A 25971-nucleotide genomic window follows, 5' to 3' on the forward strand; every position below is an offset into this window, starting at 1 on the left:
CCCCCCCCACTTCCGCCCTCACCTAACGTGGCGGCGGCGGAACGCGAGCGGAAAACGGTCCGGAGGGAAACGGCGGCTTGTGCGGTAGGACTGGGGTACGTGAGTGCGGGAGCGGCCCGGAGCGGGATCTTCACGGGGCTGCCGGGCGGCTCCGGGTCGCGGCTGTGCGGTGCGGGGCAGGGCCGGGCCATGAGACATCACCCGCCGGGTCCGCCACCCTTTGGTGCTCTCCATCCCTGGGTGCTACATCCATTGGTGCCCCCCATCCCTTAACGTCCCCCACTTCTGAGCCCCCCATCTCTCGGTGCTCCCTCCCTTGGATCCCCTGTTCCTCAATGTCCCCCGTGCCTACGCAGCCCCATCTCCCTCGTGCCCCCTCCGAGCTCAGCACTCCCACATCCCACACGTAGGTGCCACGTTCCCGTTGGCCGTCCGTATCTCTTCGTCCTCTGCAATGGCTGCGGGGGGTGGCACCATCCCCGCGCTGGTCACGGAGCCACGCTTTGCCCAGCACCTGAGGTGAGCTGGGAGGGAGCCGAGGGCCCCTGAGGTGTCCCCACGCTGTGCTCTGGCTGCAGCGGGACTGGGGAGGCTGCAGGGGGAAAGGAATGCATGAGGCGGCCCTGGCCCTGCAGGCAGCGTTTGGAAGAGGCCCAGCTCTTGGATACCCGGTACCGGCTGCAGAAGGTGCTGGGGGGCAACGTGGCCCTGCCTGTGCTGGAGGGGAAGGCAGCGGAGCAGTGGCTGCAGGACAAGGAGCTGCAGGGGCCGCCCTGCCGGCTGCTCTGTATCCAGGTGGGCACAGCCCTGCGTTGCCTCCCAAGCACAGGTTCAGGCTGGTGGCCTCACTCACTGTGTCCCTCCTGCAGGACCCTGTCCCCTCAAAGGCTGCCAGCGTGCAGCCGCCCGCCCAGAAGCTGCGCTGTGAGCTGCGTCGGCTGCTGCTGGAACTGGGAGAGAGCTGGTCAGAAGAGCTGGAGTGCGATGTGCCCCGCACCTGGCAGCGGCATGGAGACTTGATCCTGCTGAGTGAGGACAGCTTCAGTGCTGCGCTGTGGGCAAAGCTGGGTGAGCAGAGCAGAGCTGCCCACAGAGCTGCTATGGGGGGGCTGCCAGCATCTCCCAGTGCTCCCGGCATGGCTGCATTGCAGGCCCTGTGCTCTGGGAGACGGTCGCCTCGGCTTTGGGTGCACAGCGCCTGGCCAAGCGAGGACGGGTGTTGCCAGACAAGATGCGCTCCCCCAGTGTCACCCTGCTGCTGGGCCACAACAGCTGGGTGGAGCATGTGGACAATGGCATTCGGTAAGAGGAGCAGTGATGTGGGACACGGCATTGAAGCTGAGAGAGGGAGCTGCTCTCACTGGTGTTGTCTCCCAGGTACACGTTTGATGTGACAAAATGTATGTTCTCCCCGGGTAATATCACGGAGAAGCTGCGAGTGGCCTCGATGCAGTGCTCTGGGGAGGTGCTCGTGGATCTCTATGCAGGTAACAGCCCTTGGGGTGGTGGAGGGGTTCTGCAGGGCAGGTGGAGAGCAGTGATGCGGGTGCTGATGGCATCCAGATGGATGTGGAACAGTATTAACTCTGCATGAAGAATGAAATGGGTTGGAAAAATGGTCTGGGACCTGTCTTAGAACTCCTGCCCCATCTGGAAGCCCTCAGCACTGCTGTCTCTCCTGGGATCACATTGAATCCTTGGGACAATCTTGTGCTCAGGCTCTGTGGAGCACTACTCTGTACTTAGTACTGCTCACAGGAACCATCTGCATCCAGTGAGAAGGTTTGTCCTCTTTTTGATCCTGGAGGTTGTTTCTGAAAATGTCCTGAGTATATTGGGTGTGATGTGCTCCTGTAACCAGCTATTGCTAACTGAAGCAAACAGCTGGTCTGTCTTCTCCTTTGCTATGAATGCCTGGGGACACGGCATCAGGCTTCTGTGTGTGGAGAGCTCTGTTCTGTATGTAGGAAAGTCAGCATTTCCTATTTGTGCCACAGAAAGAAAGAGGAACTCATAGAGTTGCTCTTGATCAATTAAAACAAACACCAGATTTGACACTTCCATATAGGCTGGGAGCAGAACAGGATAGCAGCATTAATGGGTAAAGGCAGACCATAAAATAAGTTTCTCTGTAAATACTTTTTAAGATGAATGTTGGTTTTATGGGATGAGAGGGAAATGAAAGTCCATTTTGCAGGCATTTCCCCAATACCTGGGGTAGTTCTACCTGAGCAGAGCAGATGCATAGAGCTAAGGGTGGTAACCCACATCCTAAGCTGCCTCTGGGGAGGAGAGCAGACCCCAAGGGGTACCTGCCCTGTGCCTTCTTTTCTGCTACCTCCTCTGTCCCCAGGGATTGGGTACTTCACACTACCGTACCTGGTTCATGCGGCTGCTGCCTTTGCCTATGCCTGTGAGTGGAACCCACACGCCCTGGAGGCCCTGAGGAGGAACCTGGCACTGAATGGTGTGCAGGACCGCTGCCAGATCCACGCTGGGGACAGCAGGCAGGTGGGCAGCACCCCTGGCATGGTGCTCTGCCCTTCTGTGGGCCCCGTTCACCATCCTCCTCCTCCTCCCAGCTGCAGCTGAGGGATGTGGCTGACCGGGTGAACCTGGGACTGATCCCCAGCTCTGAGGAGGGCTGGCCTGTGGCCTGCCGCGTCCTGAAGAAGGGCACGGGAGGAGTTCTGCACATCCACCACAACGTGGAGGCTCGCCCCGTGCCTCCTGTTCTGAAGGATGAGCAGAGACTCCCAAAGGAATCCAACTCTGAGCAGGAGGATGAAGAACACCGGGCCTCCGAGGAGATGGAGAGCAGTGGGCAGGAAGTGCTGGCAGCCAGGGTCAGGCCTGAGTGGTGGAGCTGGGCTAAAGCAGCTGCTGCGCGGATCCGGGGGCTGCTGACAGAGCTGCACAGCCAGCCATGGCAGACCAGCATCCTGCACATCGAGGCGGTGAAATCCTACGCACCCCATGTGCATCACGTTGTGCTGGACCTTGAGTGCCGCCCAATGCCACCCACCTAGCTGGCCACGGGGCCCCAGCATGGCTCCAGGTCTGGATTTTGCCATCTGGATGTGGTTTACATCCTGTGGTCCCGGGTGGCAACAGTGCCCAGCAGCAAGCCAGGCCCCTGCCATCCCTGCACCTTGTCCAGGGCTGCTGTGTAAGGGGAGCTGTGCTCAGCTGAGCTGCACAGGGACCGTGTGATGGCAGAGGATGGAGTTGAGGATGCCCATAGTCCCACCCCAGCTCTGCCTACTGCCACCCAGTGCAGGGACATCGCACTGCCTTGGATGTGTGCTGGCACTTTCAACCCTGTTTTCACATTGAAGAGCTGCAGGGACAAATAAAATAAACGTTTGTGCTGCGCTTTGTTTTGGTGTGTCTGGTGCATGCTCTGTGAGGTATTTTTGTTTGTTTGTTTTTTGGTTTTTTGGTGTTTTTTTTTTTTTAATGCTGAAAAAAGGTTTGTGTTGTTCCATTTATTGCTCCCTTTTTTATTACTGTATTTTTTTTTTTTTATCCAGAAATAAAAGTGTTCCCCATTTCCCTATCCGGTGTCTAGTGAAAATGCAAACGTAACCGACAGCTCAGAGGAAGCACGGTGTCACAGATGTGTCCCTATTGGTGCAGGCACGGGCTGAAAAACGTGGAAAAGGGCAAAGAGACATTCTTCATCCTCTCTCCTGGAGCCTGCCCGTCGGTTCCCAGCAGTGAAGCCGCCAATGGGCTCCGTGGCAGCCCGTGTGTGCTCTCAGGGAGGAGCCGCTTACCCCGATAGGGCTGCGGGAGGGCACCCCGGAGCTCCGGGCACGGCTGCGTCCGGGGCCGAGGCTGCTGTTTGCGGACAGCCTCATAAATCCGTGTGTCAATAGAATCGAGGCGTGCCGCCGCGAAGGCTGAGGAGGCGGTAGGAGGGAACGGAGAGGGGCCGGGGCAGGCGAAAGCGAACCACGAGTCCGCTCCTGGCCGTGGGGCCGCCCCATAGGGCCGGGCGGGGCCGCGCAGGTGCGTCGGGCGCGGAGCTTTTGGGACGCGCGGAGCCGGAGCCGCTGCAGGTATCGGGGCGGAGGGTTTGCGCTGTGACCGAGGGGGGATCGCAGCTGCGGGTCTGCACCTCCGGGACTTGGGAGCGGGCCCCGGCGGTGGCACGGCACGGCACGGCATGGCATGGGAAGCTCCGGCCGTGCAGTACTGCGCTGTGCGGGCGGTGGAACTGCGCCCGTGTCCGTGTCCGTGGCAGTTCCGAGCTCGCACCCCTCCGGGTTTGCTCGGCCGTGCGCGGCAGTTGTCATGGCTCTGCCCCGACTCCATGGCTTTCCCATGAAGGCACTCGGACCCACTGGAAACACAAAACACGGGGTTGGCCAGCGGAACCGGGCGGTGCGCGTCCCAGGGAGGCGGCGGCGGGCGGGGAGTCACTCAACTCTGCACGAACCGGGCAGCTTGGCGGCGCGGCTGTATTGACAGCGTGACAGCGCTGTCTGCGTCGGCAGCGAGTCCTTCTCTTGCTCCGTGCTCACGCCCCTGAATTCCCTCCCGTACGAAGGCTGTAGATCCGTGGGAGCCCTCCTCCCGCTGACTCCTTCCCCCCGTCCTGGCAGCGGCCTCACGGCTGCAGCAGCGGTGCGGCGGCTCCGCAGACAGGAAGGGCCCTCCTCGGCGAGGTCGGGAGCGGGGGTTTTCCGCTGCGGAAGCCCAGGAGAGCAGTCGAGGTCCCTTGGCCGGAGGGCCGCGGGCTGCACGGCACAGCCGTCCCGGTGCCGGGTGGTGCCGGCTGCCTGCAGACCAGCAGAACCGGTGCCGCCGGCCTGTGGCGCTGGGAGGTGAGCTGGGAGCACGAGGTGCCCTGCCCTTCTCTGCCCTACATACGGGCTGCGAGCCTGCGGGAGCTCACCTCTGCCTGCTGTCTGGATGGAGCCGGAGGTTGCCAGCTCTGGGGTTGGGGGTTGCCATCTTTGGGGCCAGCTCCCACTTCTGCAGCTGCCATCCCTGTCTTTTCATAACCCAGCTGATACAGGTGCCTGGCTGGTTGCTGGAAAAACACAGAGAGCTGTGCCTTGTGCGGGGCTGACAGGAGGCTGGGAGTGGGAATGGGAGTGCAGTCGTGCTGAGCAGAATGCAATGCCTGTTAGGGGCACAGGACGAGGCTCTGAGCTGTCCTGGGGACCGCAGTGTGGTGTGGGGATGGCAGTGAGCCCTGCATGGGTCTGAGCAGGGAGTGGTGCAGAGCTGTAACCCCGCCATGGGCTTTGCTTGCCTCCAGTACGTACGCATCCGGCTGTTTGGGGTCAGGGTGATGTCGGAGGCTGTGGATCTGTCCTTCCTGTCGGATGTCGAGAAGGATTTGATCCTGCAGGTCCTGCAGCGTGATGAGGAGCTCCGTAAAGCAGAGGAGAGGAGAATCAGGTGTGGTAGGGGTTTGCTCAGAGGGACTGAGCAAGCTGGGAGCTCTACTTGGTGCTCAGGCTCTGACCACTGCCACTGTTGGGCCCTATGCAGGCGCCTGAAGAATGAACTGCTGGAGATCCGGCGCAAAGGAGCCAAGCGGAGCAGCCAGCGCTACAGCGAGCGGACCTGTGCCCGCTGCCAGCAGAGCTTGGGCCGCATCAGCCCCAAGGCCAACACCTGCCGGGGCTGCAACCACTTGGTGTGCCGGGACTGCCGCTCCTATGGCCCCAACAGCTCCTGGCGCTGCAAAGTCTGCACCAAGGAGGCGTGAGTACACGGGGTTTGAGGATGAGAGGCATGGGCCTTCTGTGTGCTTCTCCTTCCCCTTCTTCCTTCTGCTCATCCCAGCCCAATGCCCCACAGTCACCCCCGTGGTCCAGCCCTAGGTTCTCAGCCTGGTCTCCATCATGGGGCTGCTGTCCAAGGTGAGCGCTCCTGGTTGGGTGATGAAGAACTGGGCCATGCCCTGCTCTGGGCTGTCCTTTGTCCCTGCTCCTGTCTCCCCATTATGTGGCTTCAGCCCGTGTTTCACGCAGTCGAGGCTTCCTTCCTCTCCTTGGCCTCACCTGCCCTGCAAAGCCCCCATCTTACTCTGTATTGACTTTAACCCATTGTTTGTCCAGGGCACAGCCTCTGCTTGGCCACTTCTGTCCATGCTCCTCTTGACTGGCTTGCAGTTCCATAGGGCGGCTAAAGGGAATGGTTTCTCACTGCCCCTCTGCCCCGCAGGGAGCTGAAGAAGACAACAGGGGACTGGTTCTACGACCAGAGGGTCAACCGCTTTGCTAACAGGCTGGGCAGCGATATGGTGCGCCTGTCTCTGCGGCACAGGTCTGCAGGTAGGGCAGGCCAGGAGGTGCTGGAGCCATGTCTCCTCCTGCAGCCCGGAGTGAGGTGGTTGTGACCCTCTGGGGTGCTTCAGCTTTCCCTGGGCTCTGCTGTGAACTTTCCAGCTGGACTGTGCCCCTCCTGAGTCCTCTCTATTTTCAGCGAGCAAAAGGGAGACAGTGGGACAGACACTCCTGCAGAAAGCACAGCTTGGTTCCTCTGCAGCCCGGCAGAAGAGCCCCCAGGAGCCCCGGAAAGTGCCCAGGTGAGGAGGAACCCTGTGTTTGGAGAGGGAGTCACCGATAGCCCATTTGGGTGCAGTAGATGGGAGAGAGGCTGCCGTCCTGCTCTGACTGCTGGTCTCCTCGCCAAGCAGGACATGCTTGTGGTTTTGTTTGTCTGCAGTTTGTTTCCTGATGCCTCAGACCCTCGGGAAGGCAAAAGTGACACAGAGTCCATGGAAAACATGAGCCTGGATGGCTACAGACCTGTTCCTGCTGCTGGGGGGGGCAGGTAGGGAAGACTGAGGCACATTGTCATTGCAGTGCTGGCCTGGCAGAGAGTGAGGGCTTCTGCCAGAATCTGGTTGCATCTGTTTGCTGCCATGATTCTAATGAGAGAGATGCTGGCTCTCCTCTCCAGGCTGAAACCTCAGGCTGGGCAGGCAGGTTCTTTGCTCCAGGCTTGCTCATGTGGCTCCTTGGAGCTCACAGCAGGAACAGCTCCCAGCTAAAGCCTGGTTTCCTGGCCCTGCTGCTTTTGGCTGAAGTGCTGGCCTGAGACAGAGCTTTTTCTGTGTCCTCTACAGAAGGAACTCTCTGGATAAAGCCACCACTATCAAAGAGGGAAAGCAGGTTGCTGGACCAGCAGGACCCACGGCAGCCAGCCTGACACTCCCTCTGCCCTCCAAAAATGTGCTTTCTGTCACCAACGGACGGGTGCGTTCTGCTGCCCAGCTGTGGCTGGGCACTGGGAGTCCCTTGGAGTCCCCTCTGCTCTTCTCTGAATGGGGCTTTTCTTTCCTAGGAGACTCCCACAGGCAGCCGAAGCAGCACGTTGGTGAATGATCAAGAAGCCATCTTCAAGAAGAACCCCCGAAGGGTGGTGAGACCAGCAGGTGAGAGGTTGGGCTTCCTGGCATGCAGCTGGTCCTTGCTGTGCTGTGATGGAGCAGCAGTGCTCTGCTAATCCCACAAACTCCTGTGCAGACTACACCAAGTCAGTGATCGACCTGCGCCCAGAGGAATTTGTGGGTGAAAGCAACTCCATGGGAGACAGGAGCAAGTCAGTGCCCGGCCTGACCACAGAGCTGGTGAGACTCTTGGTGATGCTGCAGATGGCCGTGCCTGTGCTGCCCCACGCTCCCTATGCGAGCTGTTTCTCTCTGATTGCAGGATGAGGAGGAGGAGGATATTGACAACCTGGTGGAGATCCATCGACAGCGGGTGGCGCGGGGCAGCATGCGCAGCGGCACCTCCTCGGTGAGTCCTGAGGCTTGGCTGTGCTGGAAAAGCCATGGAGAAGGGCCATGGGAGCTTCATCCCATGGAATAGGATTGAAAACCAGAGGCCCAGCTGTTGTCAAGTGAGCCTTGGTGTTAATGGGGGCACCTGGTGACCATCCCCAGCCAGGCAAGGCTGGCTAAGAGGGATTAGGAATAGATGTGCTGAGGACCACCTGGATGGTGACACTGCCCAGCTCAGCCCAGCCATGCCTTGCAGAGCACACTGGGGAGCATGGTCAGCATCTACAGCGAGGCTGGTGACTTTGGAAACATCGCAGTCACTGGGGGAATCTCCTTCTCCCTGAGCTACGAGCAGAAGACGCAGACGTTGTTCATCCATGTGAAGGAGTGCCGGCAGCTGGCCTATGGGGACGAGGCCAAGAAGCGCTCCAACCCGTGAGTGCTGGGAGGGAAATGGTGGCAGAAAGTGGGGAGGGACAGGTTGGTAGCATCGAGAGAGGTGGGAGCTGTAAGCAGGGGTCTTGGTAGAGTGGGAGGTCTGGAGTTGTCCGTGGGGGCTTGAGCTCTGCCTGTTCCTCCCTTCAGGTATGTGAAGACTTACCTCCTGCCTGACAAATCCCGGCAAGGGAAGCGCAAGACAACCATCAAGCGCAACACCGTAAACCCGCTGTACAACGAGCTGCTGAAGGTGAGCAGGGATGGGCCAGGGCAGCCAGCTTCCCTCTGCCTGAGGCTGCAGCACAACGAGCTGAGCTGCCCTGCTGGGTTCTTCCTTCCCCACCCTGCCTGGGGAAATGGGCTCCAAACCCTGAGCTGGATGCACATCTAGATACTGTGCCCTGAAAGCTGGAATAAAACATTACTAGGCTGGGTCACTGCTCTGCTATCACTGTTGTCACATCCCTGGATGCCATACAGCCCATGTTCCTGGCTCTTATGCCACCCCCTTTCTGCTGATCTGAGGTAGCTGGTTTCCCTTGGAGAAAGCTCCTTAGTGCCAGGGCTGTACGGACTGCAGGGCAGCAGGGCTGTGCAGGCAGAGATAAGGCAGGGCTGGCCCCAGCAGTAGGAGCACTCGGCACTGCCTTTCATGCTGCTGTCCCTGCTGTGGCTGGCACAGGACAGTGGGGAGGGCTGGTCTCTGTCCTGAGTCCTGCTGCACTATCCACTCTGATGGAAGGGAAGTAGGGAACTGGAAAGTGCGCTCTGGTTTCCAGGCTTCTGTGGCTCAGTTTGCCACAGGAGCCTCAGTGTGTCAGTTTGTTGAGCTCTTGTGCTCCAACCACCTGAGGCTCGCCAGGCTGGCACCGCTTCCCTGTGGTGGGAAGGAGTGGGGTGGCTGTGTGCCGTGAGCGCTGGGTGCACTCTGAGGTTTGCTTCACCTGCACAGCACATGCTCCCAGCAGCACTGAGCTCAGCACAGTCTGCCAGCTCACCAATCTTTTCCCTGCCTCTCTTCTTAGTATGAGATTAATAAATCCCTCCTGCTCGCGAGGACACTGCAGTTCTCAGTCTGGCACCACGATCGCTTTGGCCGCAACACATTCCTGGGGGAGGCAGAGATCCCCATGGACTCCTGGGACTTCAGCAGCCAGCTGGAGGAGTTCCTGCTACTGCACGGCAAGGTACTGACCCACTGCCTCTGCCTGTGTGGGGCACAGGGGTCGTGATGGAGCTGCTGCAAGTCTTGTGCCCAAACAAGTCCTGTGCCAAGATCAGGTAGATGCACTGCTGTAGCAGAAAAGGCAGATCTAGGTTTAAGCCAAGCTTCCCCCTTTCTCAGCGTATCCCCTATGTGATGCAGTGGGATGTGTCCCTGCCCAGTCAGGTATTCTCATTCTGTGTGCTTGATTACTCCAAGATTGCAGCCCTTCCCGTCTCCCTCCCCCAGTGAGCAAGAATGGGAGCCAACTTCAGGGAACAAATAGGGGAAATTGGACTTGACATCCTGTCGTGGGCTGCAGAACAGTGCAGTGAGAGGATGTTGTGCAGCTGGATGGCAACAGCAGATGCTTCTGTTGTGAATTTATTTGGGAGTCTGGTTCTCTCTACGAGCTCCTGCTGCAGACTCAGCCTTTTGCATTGCTTGGGGCCCAAGCCTACAGGTGCTGAGCTAAACAGAATTTCCTAAGAAATGTGGTTAAGGCAAAATACCGTTCCAAAGAAGCTTCTGTGGGCAGTTGTGCTGGCTGAGCTATCTCAGGCAGAAACCAGACCTTTGGGCCAAGTGTGGGGAGTGGCTGCGTGTTGACCCAGCTGTCACTGTGTCTGCTCTGGCTGCCCCAGCAGTGCTGCACTAATCCAGCCATTGCCTCTTTGCAGAGTGGGGTGGATGCTGTTGGCCTCCCCCAGTACAAAGGGGAGCTGGTGGTCTCCATGAAGTACATCCCATCTTCCAAGCATCCCGGGGCTGGAAATGGCAGAAAAGGTGAGTGCTGGAGCTCCAAGAGCTCTATGTAGCCTGGGGTTATTTAATGCCCTCTACAGGCATGCTGGAAATTCCCAGTGGTGAAAATTGATTAAATCTTGTGTTGTTTTGTTTTGGATTTTCTCAGGCAAAGCAGGAGAAGGCGGTGAGCTCCAGGTCTGGATCAAAGAAGCCAAGAACCTCACAGCTGCCAAATCAGGGGGCACATCGGACAGCTTTGTGAAGGGGTGAGTGTGGGTATTTGAGGGGGATGCAAGTAAAAACTCTATGCTCCCTGCCTGCAGCGGAGATCTGGGGGAGGGAAGTACCCTGCATTTGTACCCCTTGCATATCTGTATGCTCATCTCTTAGTAGTGACGAATTCTTGGTAACAAACACTCTGGGTTTTGGCCAGCTGAGAGGAGCTGTTCAGGGACCAGGAGGGCTGTGGCCCATTGCTCATGATTGGAGACTGTGCAGAGGGGTCCCCTGAGCTGGGGAGGTGGCTGTGCTCTTTCTGCAGGCCTGGCCCTTCTCCCAGGCTCAGAGCTGGGAGCCAGGACTGGCTGCTCAAGGAGCTGCCCTCAAATCATCTTCACAGAGGTCACCAAGCAGCTGTGACTTGGACAGTGCTGGTGTGAGGGCAATTGGTCCTTGGTGTTTCCTCTGTGCAGACTACTTGCAGCCCCCTGGGTGGAGACACCAGTTCCTTCCAGTCCATCATGTCCCATCTTCTCCGGCCCAGTGGGGAGAGGTGGGATCCAAGGCAGACATCAGATCAAGCTGCCTTGGCTTCCAAGGGAGAAGTTAGCTGCGTGTGTATTGCTAACTCCAGTGGGAATGCTTCCCCCAGCTACCTCCTGCCACATAAAAACAAGGCCTCCAAGAGGAAGACGCCCGTGGTGAAGAAGACCCTGAATCCTCATTACAACCATACCTTTGTCTATAATGGCATCAACCCTGAGGACCTGCAGCACATCTGCCTGGAGCTGACTGTCTGGGACCGGGAGCCTCTGTCCAGCAATGACTTCCTTGGAGGTGTTCGCTTGGGTGTGGGCAATGGTGAGGAGCTCTGGGGGTGAGGGGCTGAGGTAGGCTGCTGCTGCGGTGGGAGAGGCCCCGTGTGGCTCCCAAACCCCTGGGCAAGTGCTTCTGCCTGGAGCCGCCTCTCTGCTGCAGAGCTGCTGCTCCCCTGCAGACATAGGCTGTAACTTGTGCCCATCTCCTTTCTCCAAGGCATGAGCAACGGGCAGGCTGTGGACTGGATGGACTCCACGGGTGAGGAGCTGAACCTGTGGCAGAAGATGCGCCAGTACCCAGGCTCATGGGCGGAGGGGACGCTCCAGCTCCGCTCCACCATGGCCAAGCTGAGGCCCTAGGCAGCAGAACACCAGGGCTCACCCTGGGGCTGGCACAGCTGCTCTGGAGCTGCACTCGCAGCATGGCCAGATGAGTGCCAAACTTCTTTTTTTTTTTTTTGCCTCTATTTTAATAAACATGACCCTTCTCTTAAACAGGCTTGGGCAGAAAGTCTTCTTGGCCTAGCTTCTCCTAAAGGGTTTTCCTTTTGTTTTAGGAAAGCCAAATTTGGACCAAATGTAAGGCTGAACTTGAGCCCTTGTGGGACCTCCCTACTTTCCCCACAGGCACAATGCTTTGAAATGTGGTTAGGTTTCTTTTTTCCCCTCCAGTTTCTCCCTCCCACCCTCTGTGTTTCATAACCTGCTCCCTTGTTGTCTCTTCCACCCTCCTCCCTAAGGATGGTGCTCGCTCTGGGACCCACAGGCAGAGAACAGACCAGCTCATGCCCCAGCTGTTGGGTTATGGGGAACACTGGTGGGGGCCATGCTGAACTGACTTTTTCTACAAATTTATTAATTTCAAAGTAATATTCTACTGCCAAAAAAATTCCCAGGAAGGGTGCCACGATGCTGGGTGTAAGGAGAAGCAAGTAGATTATGAGCCTCTGTAATGGATGTCTGTTACTGTCTTCGCTGAGCATGGGGCCATTGGCTTCTAATGAAGGCTTTTGCTGGCTCTGGCAGGAGCCTGGCATCAGTGCCTGGCCAGCAGGGCTGAGCCCAGGCAGGGACAGCATGGGTTTAAGTTGTGTATGACGTGAGGACGGCCACAGTGAGGGTGAAGCTGCTGCAAAAGAGGCATCTGTAATGTCGCCCTGCCTGCTCTCCCATCCCTTTTCTGCTCTGGGAGCTTTCATAGAATGTGGGGCACTCATTTGGCTGTGGTCTCTCCTCCTGTTGGGTTTCTCTTCTCCCTCCTGCCCTGGGGTTTGAACAGAGAAAATCCAGCATCTCCTGTTGTAGTCTAGGCTGAGTCACAACTGTGGCCAGAGGGTGCTCCTGGCTGTTGTGCAGTGACTGCTAGTATATGGCCTTTTTCCCTGCTCCCCTCCCTGTGCCAGAACAGCCTGAGAGTGGCTCCCTTCCTCCTGGAAGTCCTTGGGACCCTAGTCCTCCTCTACGGTGGGCGACTAGAAAAGTAGAAAGGAAGTTGTCCGTCCTCCAAGGCACGTGGCAGGGGTCTCCCCACGCTGCCTCAATCACAGGGGTCCCCGTGCTGTGCCCGCTGAACTGCCTCCTGCTCGCTCAGCAGGTAGGTGTCGATGAAGTCAAAGAGCTCATCAGGGCTGATGGGCAAGATGTAGCGCTCACGGTCAGTGCCTGCTTTGTCCAGGAGCACCATGTTGAAGTGGGAGCGGGTGAGGTGCAGGAACTGCCTGGGGGTGCAGAAGGGAGCTGCAGGTCAGGACTGTGGGTCCCTGGCTTGGGGCTGAGCATTCCCACCCTACACAGCTATGGTCAGGCCCTCCTGAGGGTGGTGGCTTCCACTTCCTCAAGGCTGCCAGAAGGGCCTAGCGCCTCTGCGTTTGGACTCTGGGCACTGAGGACAGGCTGACGGCATCCTTAGCCTCAGTGCAGCAGAAAGGAGAAGCCTGAAGAGGCAGACTCTTGCTTGTGAGCCTGGCACCAAGCCTTATGTCTTACCAGTCCCCAAGGTTCCCCCTATGTCCCTGTTCTCACAGGAACACCTGCCCTGGCTCTTTGGGATGGCCCCCTTCAGCTGCTCCTGTTTGAAAAGTCATGCATCCCATCCCCTGGTACCTGAGCTCTTCTATGATGCCAACAGACAGCTGGTGCTCCCGGATGCGGCCCACTTCATGTGGGGGCTGCCCCACCAACTCAATGATGGTAACATGACGCAGGTCCAGCCCGCAGTTGGCTTGCTGTGGAGGAGGGGATGTGGTGGTGAGAACGTGCTGATGGAGTGCAAGGAGGGGGAAATAGCATGTTGGCTCACCTGCAGCATGGAGATCTGCATCTTGTAGTAGCGGTTAGCAGGGTCGGGTGCTGAGATGACAAGGAGCCTGCGTTTCTCGTAGAACTGATCCAGCAGGCTGGCTGCTGAGTTCACAGCAGTGTTGATCTGCATGGCTGGGGCAACAAGAGAGTGTGTGAGCACAAGAAGAGATGCCGTTTTGCACTCCTCCTTCCTCAGTCTTCCAGGCAGAAACTCCCTTAAGCTTTGGGCATCTCTGCAGGTAGATTCCCTGCCTTGCCCTGCACCACTTACGTGCACAGAGGGGGAGGGAGCCCGTCCATTGCTGGGTGGACTGGCAGACCCGCAGGGAGGTACCCTGGCGCTCGTAGCCCCCATCGCACAGATACTCGCATGTGGCACCGTAGTTGTTGCCATCAGAGGTGCAAGACAGGTAGCCATGCTGCGGAGGCTTCAGAACAGGACAGCGTCTCACTGTGAATAAGGAAGCCAGGTGAGATCAGGTTAGGGGTGGAAGGACAGAGGCCCAGCTGTGGTGAGCAGAGTGGGGAGCCTACAGCCTGAGGGAGCTCGCTTCACCTTGGACACGAATCCTGAACTTGCAGCTGGCTCGGTTGTATGCCTGGTCATAGGCAGTATAGCGGATCACGTGCTCTCCTTCGGGGAACTCAGATCCAGGCTCTGGACCCCGCAACGTCACTCTGCACTCAATAGATGGGTTCTCTGTTAGATTCCCCAGGAGAGGCATTCAGATGGCACCTAGTGCAGCCCCCAGCCTTGGCTGGTGATACCAGCACTGTCTCTGTGCTCACCTCTTGATGACACCATCAGCAGAGTCCTTCACACGAGGTGGATCCCAATATACCGTAGCAGTCAGCTTGCCTGGCTCTGCTATCCGCTCACGGGACTCCGGGCAGCGGATCTTAGGAGGCTCAACATCTACCCACAGGAGGGAGGAATAAGCTTGGGGAACAGCTGGGGCTGTGCTATGAGAGTAGGACAACGGACAGAGGAGGACCCCAGGTGCCCAGTGATCCCACAGTTGCTGAGCACAGCCTGGTACTGGAGCAAGCCAAGCCTGATGTAATGTTAGCATTGAGTGACCAGGCTCAGCCTCGCTCATGGAGTGCTGCACCTTCCATCAGCCTGAGTTTCGTGGCTAACGGCACGTTGGGAAGCAGCAGGGCCTATGGTTGTTGAGCACAAAGGTGCAAGGCACCAGCACTTGGTCAGGCACTGGAAATGGCATCTGCAGGCACAGAGAGGATGGAGAGTGCCCTTCCAGCAGTACGGATCACAAACAGCCTGGAAGGACAGTAGGGTGAGAATTTACCTACACAGATTGGCTCGCTCCCACTCCAGCGCCCATCTTCCATGCATGTGCGGCTTCGGTCACCCTCCAGCTGGTAGCCAGGCAGGCAGGTGTAGTCACAGCGGGAATCCATCTGCACCCCAGCTGAGCACACATATGAGCCCCGCAGCACCGCTGGCAGCACGTGGCATCTGATCTCTAGGCCAGAGTGAACAAAGAAGGGAGGGAAGCGGCTGGGCTGGCTGCATGGCTGTGCCAGCAGGCAGAGACCCAGGGCTGGCAGTGCCCACAGGGAGGCCAACAAGCCCGTTGAATGGGATGCACTCACGTCGGCAGTACGCCATGCCAGACCAGTGGCGGCTGGGTAAGCACTGCACAGCACTGCGGCCCACCAGTCGGTAGCCACGGGCACAGCTCAGCTCGCAGCGCGTCCCCAGGCTGCTGCGGTAGTTGCCCCCCCCGGGGTGAGTAGCAGGTTGCCTCTCCACGGTAAATGTTCAGCGTGGCACACCACTGGGGCACTGCAGAGAGAAGAGAGGTGAGGGGTATGTACAGCTTGGCCAGGCCTTGGTTTCCTTAGGGACCTGAGGGACAGGCTTGGGGTGCTGTTACCTCGGCGGTAATCTAGGGCTGGCTCCGGGGGTGCTTCTTCCACATACACTTCATTGGTGTGGCTCTCAGCAGTATAGTAGCCAGACCCTACACAGAAGGAGTGAGATCAGGGCACAGTGTGACGTTTTATGGCTGCACCTAGGTGATGACTGCCTCATGCAGCAGCACAGTCCGGTCCCAAACTATTCCACAATTCCATAGAGAGAGATCCCACCTCTTGGCAGACTTTGCCCTGCTGTCCTAGCGCTTCCAGGCTTGATATACAGGAGGGTTAAGCAGGACAGACAGTGAGCCTGCAGGCTGGCACCAGCGCAGTCTAAACAGCCCCAGGGGCAGATGTGGTTACTGCAGGAAGTGGGTGCTGGCCTAGCCGAGACCCCTGGCCTTCTGGTAGTCAGGAGGGAAGGAAGGAAACCTCCCTCCTGCCTGTCCCAGCACAGCAAGGGATGAGAAGCATGATGCTACACTGGAGTGAAGGATGAAGTTGCTGGAGGAGCTTGCCTGGTGCTGCTGGCCTCGTGCCATCCCTGCTGCGGACATTGATTCCTGGCCAGCAGACAGGGACAGCTTGGTGAGGGCCTTGCAACCAGCCCTCTGCCCAACACACCAACTCCAACACCCCCATGGTGAAGTGACTAGTGGGGCAGGAGAAAAGTGTGGGGGCTGGGGAAGAAGGCCTGCATGCAAGGAGAGCTGGCGCTGAGCCTTGCAGCCCCCTGGGCCCCGCAGCGAGCCGTCCGGCCGCGGCATTCCCCAGCACTGAGCTCACGTTTCCGCCCCTTTTCCGATGGCCTCCCCGGCGCTGCCCCCTCCTCACCTCCCTCATTGCTGCAGGACCGCACCTCTCTGCACTCTGGTCGTTTTTGATCTGTCCAAATGGACAGCCCCTGGTAGCACCCCTTGCCCCTTCCCCCCACCCCTGCTTTTGGGAAGGGGGAATGTAAGCTGAAACCGATCCAACCAGCAGCTCCTATGTCACGTGGAGGAAACTTTATTACACATCTTTCCAGCAAGAACTTTACTACAGTGCGGCTCCCCATCACTTCCCACAAACTCATTAAGTCACCCACTTGTTCCCACAAAGTCTTTTATCCTGGTGCCCTTCCCATGCTGACTGGCGCCAATGCAGTACAGCAGACCCAGAGGAGCTGATCATGGGGCTGGCACACTGTGGTTCTGTGTGGCTCCCAACAGCAAGCAGCTGCTTGGCCAGGGGGGTAAGGCAGTGCTGTTACCTTGCAGACGTGCCATTTATTTGCAGATGTTCCCTTTGCATGACAGTCATGGACTGCCCTGACTATCTCAGATGGGCAGGAGCATCACTGGAGGCAGCAGTACCAGATAGCACAGTAAGGGGAGGGAGAAGGAACAGGGAGGGAATAATTCCCTTGCAAAGAGAGCACAAGGGCTTTTCTTGGAGGTTGAGCCAGAGCTGGATTCCAGCCCAGCTGGGGCAGTGTGCGAGCATGCACTGGGGATGGGACGTGACCGGGTTGGGGTCAGAATGCTTCATCCAGGTCAACATCTGCTGGCCAACGGCTCCAGCAACAGCAGGGAGTCAGGAAAAAAGTTCCATTCCCATAAGTGAGTCTGTGATAACGAGGTCAGCTGTTTGCTCATCTCTGGGTGCTTCCCAGCCCCATGGCAGTGTCCCCCTCCCCATACCCCACGGTGTAGCAATGCTCTCCCAGTCCTACCACACAGGTACTTCTCCTTACTCCCATCACTCACCTCCTCCCCACCCTGCCCTCACACACACTGCCCCACATACTGGTGCCACCATGGTGCTCACCTTCATGCCACGTGGCCGACACCAGCCTGGTGAGGAACACCAGCAGGACGGGTGCTGCCTCCTGCGCCATGCCAGGGCCAGACAGCCCCACTGTGCTGGACGGGGGGCTGCCGGAGCCCCTGTGGAATGGAGCCGGGCTGGAAGCAGTGCTCAGCTCCCTCCGTCGCTGCTCTCCGGCTCGTGCTCCTGCTTGGCTGTGCTGCCTCTGCTGAGTAAACCGACTTCTCCCCTCTGCTGCCTGTCCCAAACATTCAAAAGGCATGAGTCAGGCCCCAAACGATGAGATTGTCAAAAATAATAAATCCTAAGGATTCCTTACTTTTCAGAGTACCTTCTGCTTTCCTAAGGCTCTAAAAGCTTTTCAGATGTTTCCTCGCAAGCGACGGAGCCAAGAATCAATCTTCAAGCAAGGAGGAGTGGAGGAGCTCCCACCACCAGCTCCAGACTCCTGGAACGGGAGCTCCAAGGACAAACCGCAGTGATCATGGCCCTTTTTTCCAGCGGGGCAGGGCTAGCCAGACTGAGAAATGAGGAAACCTCACTGCACGCTGTGGGGTTTGAAACCAGACCCAAGGCAATCGGTTCCAGCTGGGGTCTATTTTCCAGCTGTGGCTCAGCCTCTGTGAGGCAGAGGAAATGAATGGCACAGGCTGGGGTCTGCTGCCTGGTACTGCGGGGCGAGATGGGGCTGTGCTCTGATGCAGGGCGCAGAGGGGAAAGCCTGGCAGGCAGGTACAGGAGCTGGCACGGGGCACTGGGCTGCCTGAATGTGCTAATTATGTGGCAGCCAGGCTGGTAAGCGTGCTAATTAATAACACAGCTGTGCCGAGCTGGAGAGATCCCGCCTCCCAACAGCTCTCCCTATGGGCACGTGCACCGCCTGCGCACCGGGAGCAGCGTGACGGGACGGGGCAAAGCCCACCCTATACAGCCCAGCGGGGCGGGAGGAGGGCTCCCGCTATGGGCACTCACCCAGCGGGGCTGCTTCTGCCCCCTGCAGTGTTCACAGGGTGCTGCAGCCCTAGGGCTGCCCCACAGCCTGCACGGACCGCGCGTGGGGTGGAGCGGGGGGGGGGGCGAGGACGTGGAGCAGCCGTACGCACCGCGGGGACGCGAGGCGCCGCCGCTGGAGCGCCTTCGGGTGCGCTCGGCCGTTTTCGTGAACATTCGGTAAACTTCGTGAGTCTTCGGCAATGCCCGGCGGCGCGGGGCGGGCCGGGGCCTCCCCGACGGGGCGGTGCTCGGCTCGGCTCGGCTCGCCGGAGCTCGGCAGGACGCAGCTCGGCCCGGTCCGGCCATGGCGTCTCCGTCGCGGCGGCTGCAGACGAAGCCGGTGATCACCTGCCTGAAAAGCGTGCTCCTCACCTATACCTTCGTCTTCTGGGTGAGCGCCGGGCCGAACCCGCGAGTCCTCGCCCTGCCCGAGCCCCGCGGGCTTGTCGCGGCCGCTCTGCCCTATCGCGACAGGGCGGCTTTCTCCTTTCTCCGCAGGTATCGGGCATCGTGCTGCTCGCCGTGGGCGTGTGGGGCAGGGTGAGCCTGGCCGTCTACTTCTCGCTGCTGGATGAGAAAGCCACCAACGTGCCCTTTGTCCTGATGGGCGCCGGCGTCGTCGTGGTGCTGCTGGGCACCTTCGGCTGCTTCGCCACCTGCCGCGGCAGCACGTGGATGCTGAAGCTGGTAGGTGCCGCCCCGCGGGGCAGGAGGGGAGCAGTTCCCGTTGGGGCACCCGACCCATTGCACTCTTGTCTCCTGCCTGCAGTACGCCATGCTGCTGTCCCTCATCTTCCTCATCGTGCTGGTGGCTGCCGTCGTCGGGTTTGTTTTCAGGCACGAGGTGAGTGTGTCCCTTGCTAACGTGCAGCAGTGGGGGCTCGTGGGTCGGATCTCTGTGGACTGGTCTCATCCACTTGGAGGGTTGGCGGTGCTGCTGGGGCAACGTTAGGAGGGCTGGAGGGGGCCAGAGGAGCAGCTTGGTCCTGGTAAGGACCCATAAAGGCTCAGTTTGCTGGAGACAGCAAGGGTTGTATGTGCAGGGAGCTGACCTGCTGACCAACCCTGGGCATCTCTGTCTGCCAGAATCGCAGAATGGCCAGGGTTGGAAGGGACCTCAAGGATCATGAATCTCCAACCCCCTGCCACGTGCAGGGCCACCAGCTTCCCCATTTGATACTAGACCTGGGTGCCCAGGGCCCCATCCAACCTGGCCTTGAACACCTCCAGGAATGGGGCATCCACAGCCTCTGTGGGCAGCCTGTTCCAGCACCTCACCACTCTCATAGTAAAGAAATTCCCCCTGACATCCAACCTAAACTTTCCTCCCTCAACTTAAAACCATTTCCCCTTGTCCTGCTATAGAATCACAGAATGATATATTTTCTGAAACCCGTATATAAATGTTCTTTACTTTCTGTTTTCTGTGCGTAAGGCTGCTAGGAAGGTTTCTCTGCTGTGGAGCAACCTACTAATTGGGAGAGCTGGCAAGACGTAGGGCTGTATTACTGCGTGCACACTCTAGGCACCACAAAGACACCTCCTGCCTTGTAATAGCGTGTGTAATTGCGTGGGTCAGCGGGGAATGCCTGCAGGCCATGACCAGAGTCATTCCTGCCATCACCAAGTGGTGACTAATGTGGGGCTGAGGTCCCAAAGCGTGCATGGGGACAGCACCACAATGTCCTCCTCACACGGCTGCCGAGACCTCTCTCTTGCAGATAAAGACAAACTTTGAGAGCAACCTCAATCTGGCCTTGAAGAACTACAATGGGACGGTGGATCATCACAGCGAGGCGGTTGACACCATCCAGAGAACTGTGAGTGCCCCTCTCTGCCTTTTTGGATCATGGAGGGTAGGGGCATCCAGGTGCATCCGCCCAGCCCCTGGGTGTTCCTGGCTGGGTGTTCCCCTCCATCGCTGCATTCGATGTCCTCTTGCACAACAGGATGGTAGGAGGAGCACTCAGAGCCCTCCTGCTGCTGCCTCTCAGGAAGGACAAGCAGCCACACATGGAAGGCATCTGGTCCAAATTAGGGCTGGTGAGGAGGGTCTCTGGAGCACAGGCAGTCTCTGTTGCTGCATTTAGGGCATCCTGGTGAGTGAGGATCGTAAGGATGCTTATGCTAGGTTGGGGAGGAAAGCCTTTTCGGGGAAGAGGTGCTGAGTGGGAGTTGAAGGGCTTCCTAGATGTGTGCTGGGATATGGAGTGTTGAGGGCTCAGGAGCTGCTGCAGGAGTGCTTGTAGGGCTGGGGTACTGGGATCCTGATGTGATCATCCTTACTTCTCCTGACAGCTGCACTGCTGCGGGGTACAGAACTACTCAGACTGGGAGAAGACCGAATACTTCACCCAGAAGGGAATCCCTCAGAGCTGCTGCAAGAGCCAGGATGGCTGTTCGGTGGAGGATCTGAGGGACCCAAGCAAAGCCAAGCAGAAAGTATTTGTGGATGTAAGTTACACTCATAAACATTCCCTGGAATTTGTAGGTTGGGAAGGAAGAGCTGGTTGGATAAGGAAGGGTTTGGTCTTCACTTGAAAGGACAACTTCTTCATAAATGCACACACCCTGTGGCTCAAGGATCCCTCTGGAGTGGATGTAAAGGAAGGATATGCAGGAAGGAGCCTCTCTTCCCACCTGCAGCCCCTCCTAGTCCTTCCCTGAAGGTCAGGGATCAGCCTGACCCCAGTGTTTGCACCTAGGCCTGTGCATTTCTGAGAACAAGAGAATAAGGATGTAATTTCCTGGTCAAGTTCGTTCCGTAGTGCTGACGTCTGTCAGCTGCTGTGCAAAGTCCTGCTTGTGTGGTGAGCACAGGTGACTTCGTAGTGCAGGGGTTATGCAGAGGATGCTCATCAGATGAGTCACTTTGTTTAACCCAGTGCTCACATTAAGGGAAAGCCAGGGGCGGTGCTGCCTTTGATAACACTGCACCAATCGGTGGCCAGCCCACACTGGTGCTGTGTGGTTTGGCCGAGGCCAAGCAGGAGGGTGACAGTCATGCAGCAAGCCGGAGCACTCTTTCTCCTGCACCAGGGTTCCATGGAGAGGCAGGTTTGTGATGGGGGGGGAGGGGGGAGACAGAAAGTCCTGGACCCACGTGCTCACTCTTCCTCTCCTGCAGGGTTGTTTTTTCCTGGTAACATCAACAATGGAGTCAAAAATGAGTGTTGTGGCTGGCATCTCCTTTGGCATCGCATGCTTCCAGGTAAATTTCACTTGCTACTGGGAACAGGAGCAGTGCAGAGTGAAGCCAGGGTCTCTCCAGAGGCATTCAATTTCTGTGCAGTTTGTCTGTGTACAAAAGCCACAGCCTTTCTCAGCCAGAGAGGAACAGCTCTGCAGCTAATCTGTTTAACCTCACCGCTGTGCAACCTCTAGTCTCTTAAACCCAAGGCTGCAGCACCAGCTCTGTCTCTCATAGCCCAGGTTATTAGGAAAGAGTTCCTTTATACAACTGACTTTGAGGGAAAACCAAAGCAGCTGAACAGAGTCTGTATTGCTCTGGGTAAACTCCCTGCGTTTGCTGTTGGCAAAGGCCCAATCAATGCCCTTCCTTTTCCTACCTTGTCTTCCCTTTTAACTGTTTTGGGCTCATTCTGTGTGGCTGGGTCCTTGGAGCACCTGTGTAGCATCCCCTTGTGCTGGTGACTCTGATGAGAGACCTCATGCCCTGCACACCACCACAACCTGCAATTGCTTCCTCCCCCTCCAGCTCCTCAGCCTCCAGTTTACTTTATCCTGTAGGACACTTCCTGCACGGGCTTCATGCAACAATGTGCTTAGTGTCCTGTAATCTGACAGGCTTTATCCCAGCAGGAAACGAGAGGCCTCTGCCCCTCAGTTCCTAGCTAAATTGGGCTTTGTGCATAGTGAATGCCATGGTCTGGGTTTCCCAAGGAGCTGTGCACAATGGGGCTGAGCGCTTGGGAAATCCAGATCTGATGTGTTACAGCAGGGGCTGCAGGATGCATAGCAGGCCTTTATTTTTCTGGGTTTGGAAAACTCGCTCAGCTCTGGATGCTGATCGAGCTTGACAGGTTTTCAGTTGGGAGCGAAGTGAGTTTGCCCTTCAGTGGTCCTGAAGCCACGATGAGACCTTGGAGGCACAGGACCAGCAGATAACAGCACCAGTGTGGGGAGAGGAAGGTGTGCAACCTCGCCAAGACATGAGCGTGTCACCCTGCCTGTCCTGCAATGAAAGCTGAATAACATGGGTGAAGCTGAAGCCAGCAGGGCTACGGCTGCAGTCTGTGCTACAAGGAGCCTTCAGCTGTGGCTCAGAGGGGCCAGGAGCTGGGGCTGATCTCTGCTTTCCTCCCACGCTGATGTGAGCTGAGCTGTGCTCCGCATGGGGCAGCTGAGATGTGACTGACACGCAGACTGTGAGCTGCCTGCTTCCCCCGGCTCCGGCCGTGCAATTAGCTTGGCTAACACCAGGCTGGGGAATTGCAGCCATTTCCTGGTTTTTATCACTCATTCAGCAAGTCTTTGCTGTGTTGTACAGCCAGCAGGGACCAATCATGTAAATTTGCCTCTAACTTGGCTTCTGTAGGTCAAACTCCTGCAGGATCGAGCTCTAAGTGTCTGTGTGGAGCTGAAAGGCCATGTTTGATAACAGCAGCGTGTTCTGCATGTGTTGCTGATGTGAAACAACAGCCTTGATTTCCCCACTGCCCTTGCAGCCAGGAGAGGTGGTTGTTCCCTGTTGGTTGTGCAATTGGCTGTGATGCTCCTGAAATTGGTGTAATTTCTGAAGCTTCTGTATAACAGTAGATGCTTCATAAAGCAATATCTAAGAGGGTGGAATGTGGAGCATCACTTGTGAGGAGCTATCTTGGTTGATACCTACCAGGAACCCCTCCTTCAGTCTCTCCCCCTTACTCTGAAGTGGGGTGCAGCAGCCTGTCTGTTGTTTGTAAATCCCCCTGTCTTTGTATGTTATAAAACTGAGATGTGAGTGCCTGATGATGAATGGAGCAGTTGGTCAGGTTTTCCCACTAGAGCACAATGTCTTATTTTGGGCCACCTCTATTGTGTCTTTCCTCTTTTTTTCAGTTGGTTGGCATCATCCTCGCCTGCTGTCTGTCCCAGTACATCACGAACAACCAGTATGAGATGGTGTAGCCCCCCCAGTGCACAGTGGCTTTGACTAAGGTACGTCTATCTGTTGACATAAGCCTTGGCTGTGCTAGACTGGGCTTTCAGGGCTGTTTGCAAACTCCTAAACCACAGTGTGGGCAGTGTGTGTACTTCCATGGTGATAGAGGGGGTGGAAGCGAGATGGGGGTGGAAGCGAGGGGAAACTATTTCATCTTTATCAAAAACAGAGCATGCAGGTCCCCTGTGGTCTTGCTGGTGCTGCCTGTGATGCTGTCCCATTAAACTTGGGCCTCCACCTCTGGTCTGTCCGTGGCTGCTGCCATTGCCTCCTGCAGCATGCTGCTGAGCCATGCAGGAAGGCATCTGCTGAGCCCTGTCTGCTGCACCCTCCTCCATGGTGTTTAACTGTGGGCCTCTAAATGCTGTGTTTGTTAATGGTGTCTTCTGAATGGCAGGCATTCCTCCTGCTCGCTGTGTAGGGGAAGACCACACCACCTGCAGTTTTCCTCCGGACGCTGCCTCATGAAGTCTTGCTTTGAATTGACTGATCCTCTCCTCAGATAGCTCATCGAAACGAGTGCAACAGCTGTTCTGCTGTGCTTGGGGACTTGTCCTAACACTACTCTATTGTACCACTGAGTGGGATAATTAGCGTGGCTGAGGAGGTTGCAGTAGCTGCACTCCTGCGGGTGCTGGACTTCTCTCAACTGCGCCGGAGCGGCCGCTGCCACCATTCATTGCAGCCTTGTTGGCTGTCCTGCTCCTGGGCAGAAGCTGTTCTCACTAAGTGCCTCCCTTGGGAAAGCAGTGCTTTCTCTCATCTCCGAATTCTGTTCTCAGCGCCTTTTTCATCCCTCTCTCTGTTCAGGCTCAATCGCTGGCCACGTTTCTTCTTCAGATGGGGCTGCTGTCCCGTTCAAGCAGTGCCTGCTTGCTGAAGCTCTTTGCTCAGCAAGGTCTCGGCTAGTTGCCAAGCTCTCGTCCTCATGCTGGATTTTATATATTTTTTTATAGTTGTACTTTTTGAAGTACAGGCTGTAGCGATTCTTTCTAAGCTGTAGCAGGGTTTGGTGATGTAGGTCCTGGTGCCTTTACCTTGGTGTAGGTGTCCTTGCACCGAGTCAGCTGTGACTTGATCGTCAGTATTACATGCTGCTTTAACTCGTTTTGTGTATTGAGTAGAACTCTTTTGTCCTGAGACACAATAAATATTAAGATATTTTACTCTACGAAACTGCCCTGGCTTTTCTATTAATCTCCTGGAAATTCTTCTCAAGTCCCTGCAAGCAGCAGCAGCAACCCAGCTGCGAAGTGATGTGCTGACCCCAGGCCAGCTGGTAACCGCTGGGCCTCTGCAGCTCATGTTTCTCAAATACTCACCGGTGCCCTTGTGCTTACAAATAACTTCTGTAATTGAATTTTCTTCATAAAAAAAACGTTGTGCAACTGTGCTGAAACAAAAGGCCTGAAGCATCTCAGCCCAGGAGCTGCTGGAGGAATGCAGAGGCCGGAGTTCAGCCCTGGTGCAAAGTGTGTCCATCCTGTGCTCAGAGCACAGTGTGCTGCAGCACCACTGGAGCCAGGAGATGTGGATGGAAGGTTTGTGTGTGCTCAGAGCTGCTCTTCCTTGTGCTCTCTCAGTGCTAGGCACTGCTGCCCTGAGCGTGGTGGTTTAATGGAAAGCTCCACTTGGAAGTGGGAATGTTTTCAGTTCACAATCATCAAAGCTGTGAGGGCTGTGGGGTGGTGGAGTGAAGGTGTGGGTGTGAGTGGCAGCTCTTTGTCATCATGCTTCTCCTGTGTAGGCAAGCTGCCCCAGCACCCTGCAGGATAGGGCAGGTGTAGGGCAGCTTCATTGCTGATGGAGGAAGCTGGAGGGAAGCAGCTTGAAGTGCTTGTGTCTCCTTTGACCTCACTGAATAAATCAAGCTGGTGTCAGCCCCTGGCTGGCTGTTGAGAGCCTCGTGGGTTTGGAAGGCGAGGCAGAGTGCGTCAGAGCATGGGAGCAGCTGCAGAGAGTGGAACTGATGGATGGAGACCAAGCAACAACACGTGAGAAGCAGGGCTGTGTTTGGATACACCTTTCTTCTTGGTAAAGCCATGCGAAAGCAAGGAGGCATGGAATTATCCCTGTTTGACTGGCTTTGGTGCCAGGCTGGTCAGAGCTGCCTTTACCCTGCTGGCTTTTTACCTGTCTGGCTGTGCGTGCAGGCGTGGACTTGCATGCAAAACACTGCTTTGCTAGTGCAGGTGGCTGTGGAAATGCCTCTGATAGAGACATCCGTGCTTGTGGGGGGACTCACCAGAAATGCCTGGCTGTCCCCAGGGCTGCCTGCAGTCCCCAGGGATGGCTGTACAGGGAGCCCAATGCACGCATGGCTGAGCAGCTCAGCACGTCTCTGTGCCACACACTTCTACAATCAGCAGTCCCACAGGGAGCTCGGTGCCCTGCCCTGTGCTGGGGATGGCTTCACTGAGCAGTGTGTGCTCCTTGGTGACATGGCTTTGGTCAGTGATGCCTGTGGGGTGTCAGAGCTGCTTGGCAGCATTTGGCTCCCAGGAGAGCTGAAGCTCAGGAGGCTCGAACAGCAGGCTGTGAGCCCCTGGATTGCTGCAGGGGATGCATGGGGCTAGCCCTTGGGTCAGCTCTGTGCTTTGAGAGTCTTAAATCCTCAGGCATGATTTGGCTGAAAAGGAGAGGG

The 25971-nt window shown here is 57.2% G+C and overlaps 4 protein-coding genes across 7 annotated transcripts; 3 read left to right on the forward strand and 1 right to left on the reverse strand.

Moving 5' to 3' along the window:
• Window positions 1-5: 5 nt before the first annotated feature.
• On the forward strand, window positions 6-3375 carry TRMT12 (tRNA methyltransferase 12 homolog). Of its 4 annotated transcripts, none has more exons than XM_042825118.1 (8): window positions 6-95; window positions 411-519; window positions 636-795; window positions 870-1068; window positions 1152-1302; window positions 1378-1487; window positions 2354-2511; window positions 2583-3375. In XM_042825118.1, the coding sequence occupies exons 2-8, from the start codon at window positions 455-457 to the stop codon at window positions 3027-3029; spliced, it is 1290 nt and encodes a 429-aa protein (XP_042681052.1). In that variant the 5' UTR covers window positions 6-95; window positions 411-454; the 3' UTR covers window positions 3030-3375. The 4 variants fall into 4 exon arrangements, with proteins under 4 accessions (XP_042681052.1, XP_042681055.1, XP_042681053.1 ...); XM_042825121.1 differs by having other exon boundaries at window positions 2589-3375; XM_042825119.1 differs by having other exon boundaries at window positions 20-84.
• A 638-nt stretch (window positions 3376-4013) lies between these two features.
• SYTL4 (synaptotagmin like 4) lies at window positions 4014-11671 on the forward strand. The gene is made up of 17 exons (XM_042825067.1): window positions 4014-4064; window positions 5273-5415; window positions 5509-5724; window positions 6187-6296; window positions 6448-6550; window positions 6691-6798; window positions 7094-7223; window positions 7312-7402; window positions 7494-7597; window positions 7680-7766; window positions 8007-8185; window positions 8336-8438; window positions 9214-9375; window positions 10073-10178; window positions 10306-10405; window positions 11011-11219; window positions 11394-11671. Exons 2-17 carry the CDS (start codon window positions 5306-5308, stop codon window positions 11534-11536), a joined length of 2061 nt encoding a protein of 686 aa, XP_042681001.1. The 5' UTR covers window positions 4014-4064; window positions 5273-5305; the 3' UTR covers window positions 11537-11671.
• Window positions 11672-12059: 388 nt separating this feature from the next.
• SRPX2 (sushi repeat containing protein X-linked 2) lies at window positions 12060-17655 on the reverse strand. The gene is given in 12 exon segments (XM_042825183.1): window positions 12060-12894; window positions 13280-13401; window positions 13476-13609; window positions 13749-13928; window positions 14034-14155; window positions 14267-14393; window positions 14788-14964; window positions 15095-15224; window positions 15226-15287; window positions 15379-15465; window positions 17171-17408; window positions 17502-17655. Coding segments are annotated over 11 exon segments (1392 nt in total). The 5' UTR covers window positions 17241-17408; window positions 17502-17655; the 3' UTR covers window positions 12060-12713.
• A 764-nt stretch (window positions 17656-18419) lies between these two features.
• TSPAN6 (tetraspanin 6) lies at window positions 18420-24503 on the forward strand. Its single transcript, XM_042825276.1, has 8 exons — window positions 18420-18554; window positions 18662-18850; window positions 18933-19007; window positions 19885-19983; window positions 20462-20617; window positions 21291-21374; window positions 23225-23323; window positions 23725-24503. The coding sequence occupies exons 1-7, from the start codon at window positions 18468-18470 to the stop codon at window positions 23291-23293; spliced, it is 759 nt and encodes a 252-aa protein (XP_042681210.1). The 5' UTR covers window positions 18420-18467; the 3' UTR covers window positions 23294-23323; window positions 23725-24503.
• The last annotated feature ends 1468 nt before the right edge of the window (window positions 24504-25971 follow it).

The sequence above is a fragment of the Centrocercus urophasianus genome, unplaced genomic scaffold, assembly GCF_019232065.1.
Source record: "Centrocercus urophasianus isolate 14NV4802_14NV808 unplaced genomic scaffold, USGS_Curo_1.0 seq_24, whole genome shotgun sequence".
Taxonomy (NCBI): domain Eukaryota; kingdom Metazoa; phylum Chordata; class Aves; order Galliformes; family Phasianidae; genus Centrocercus; species Centrocercus urophasianus.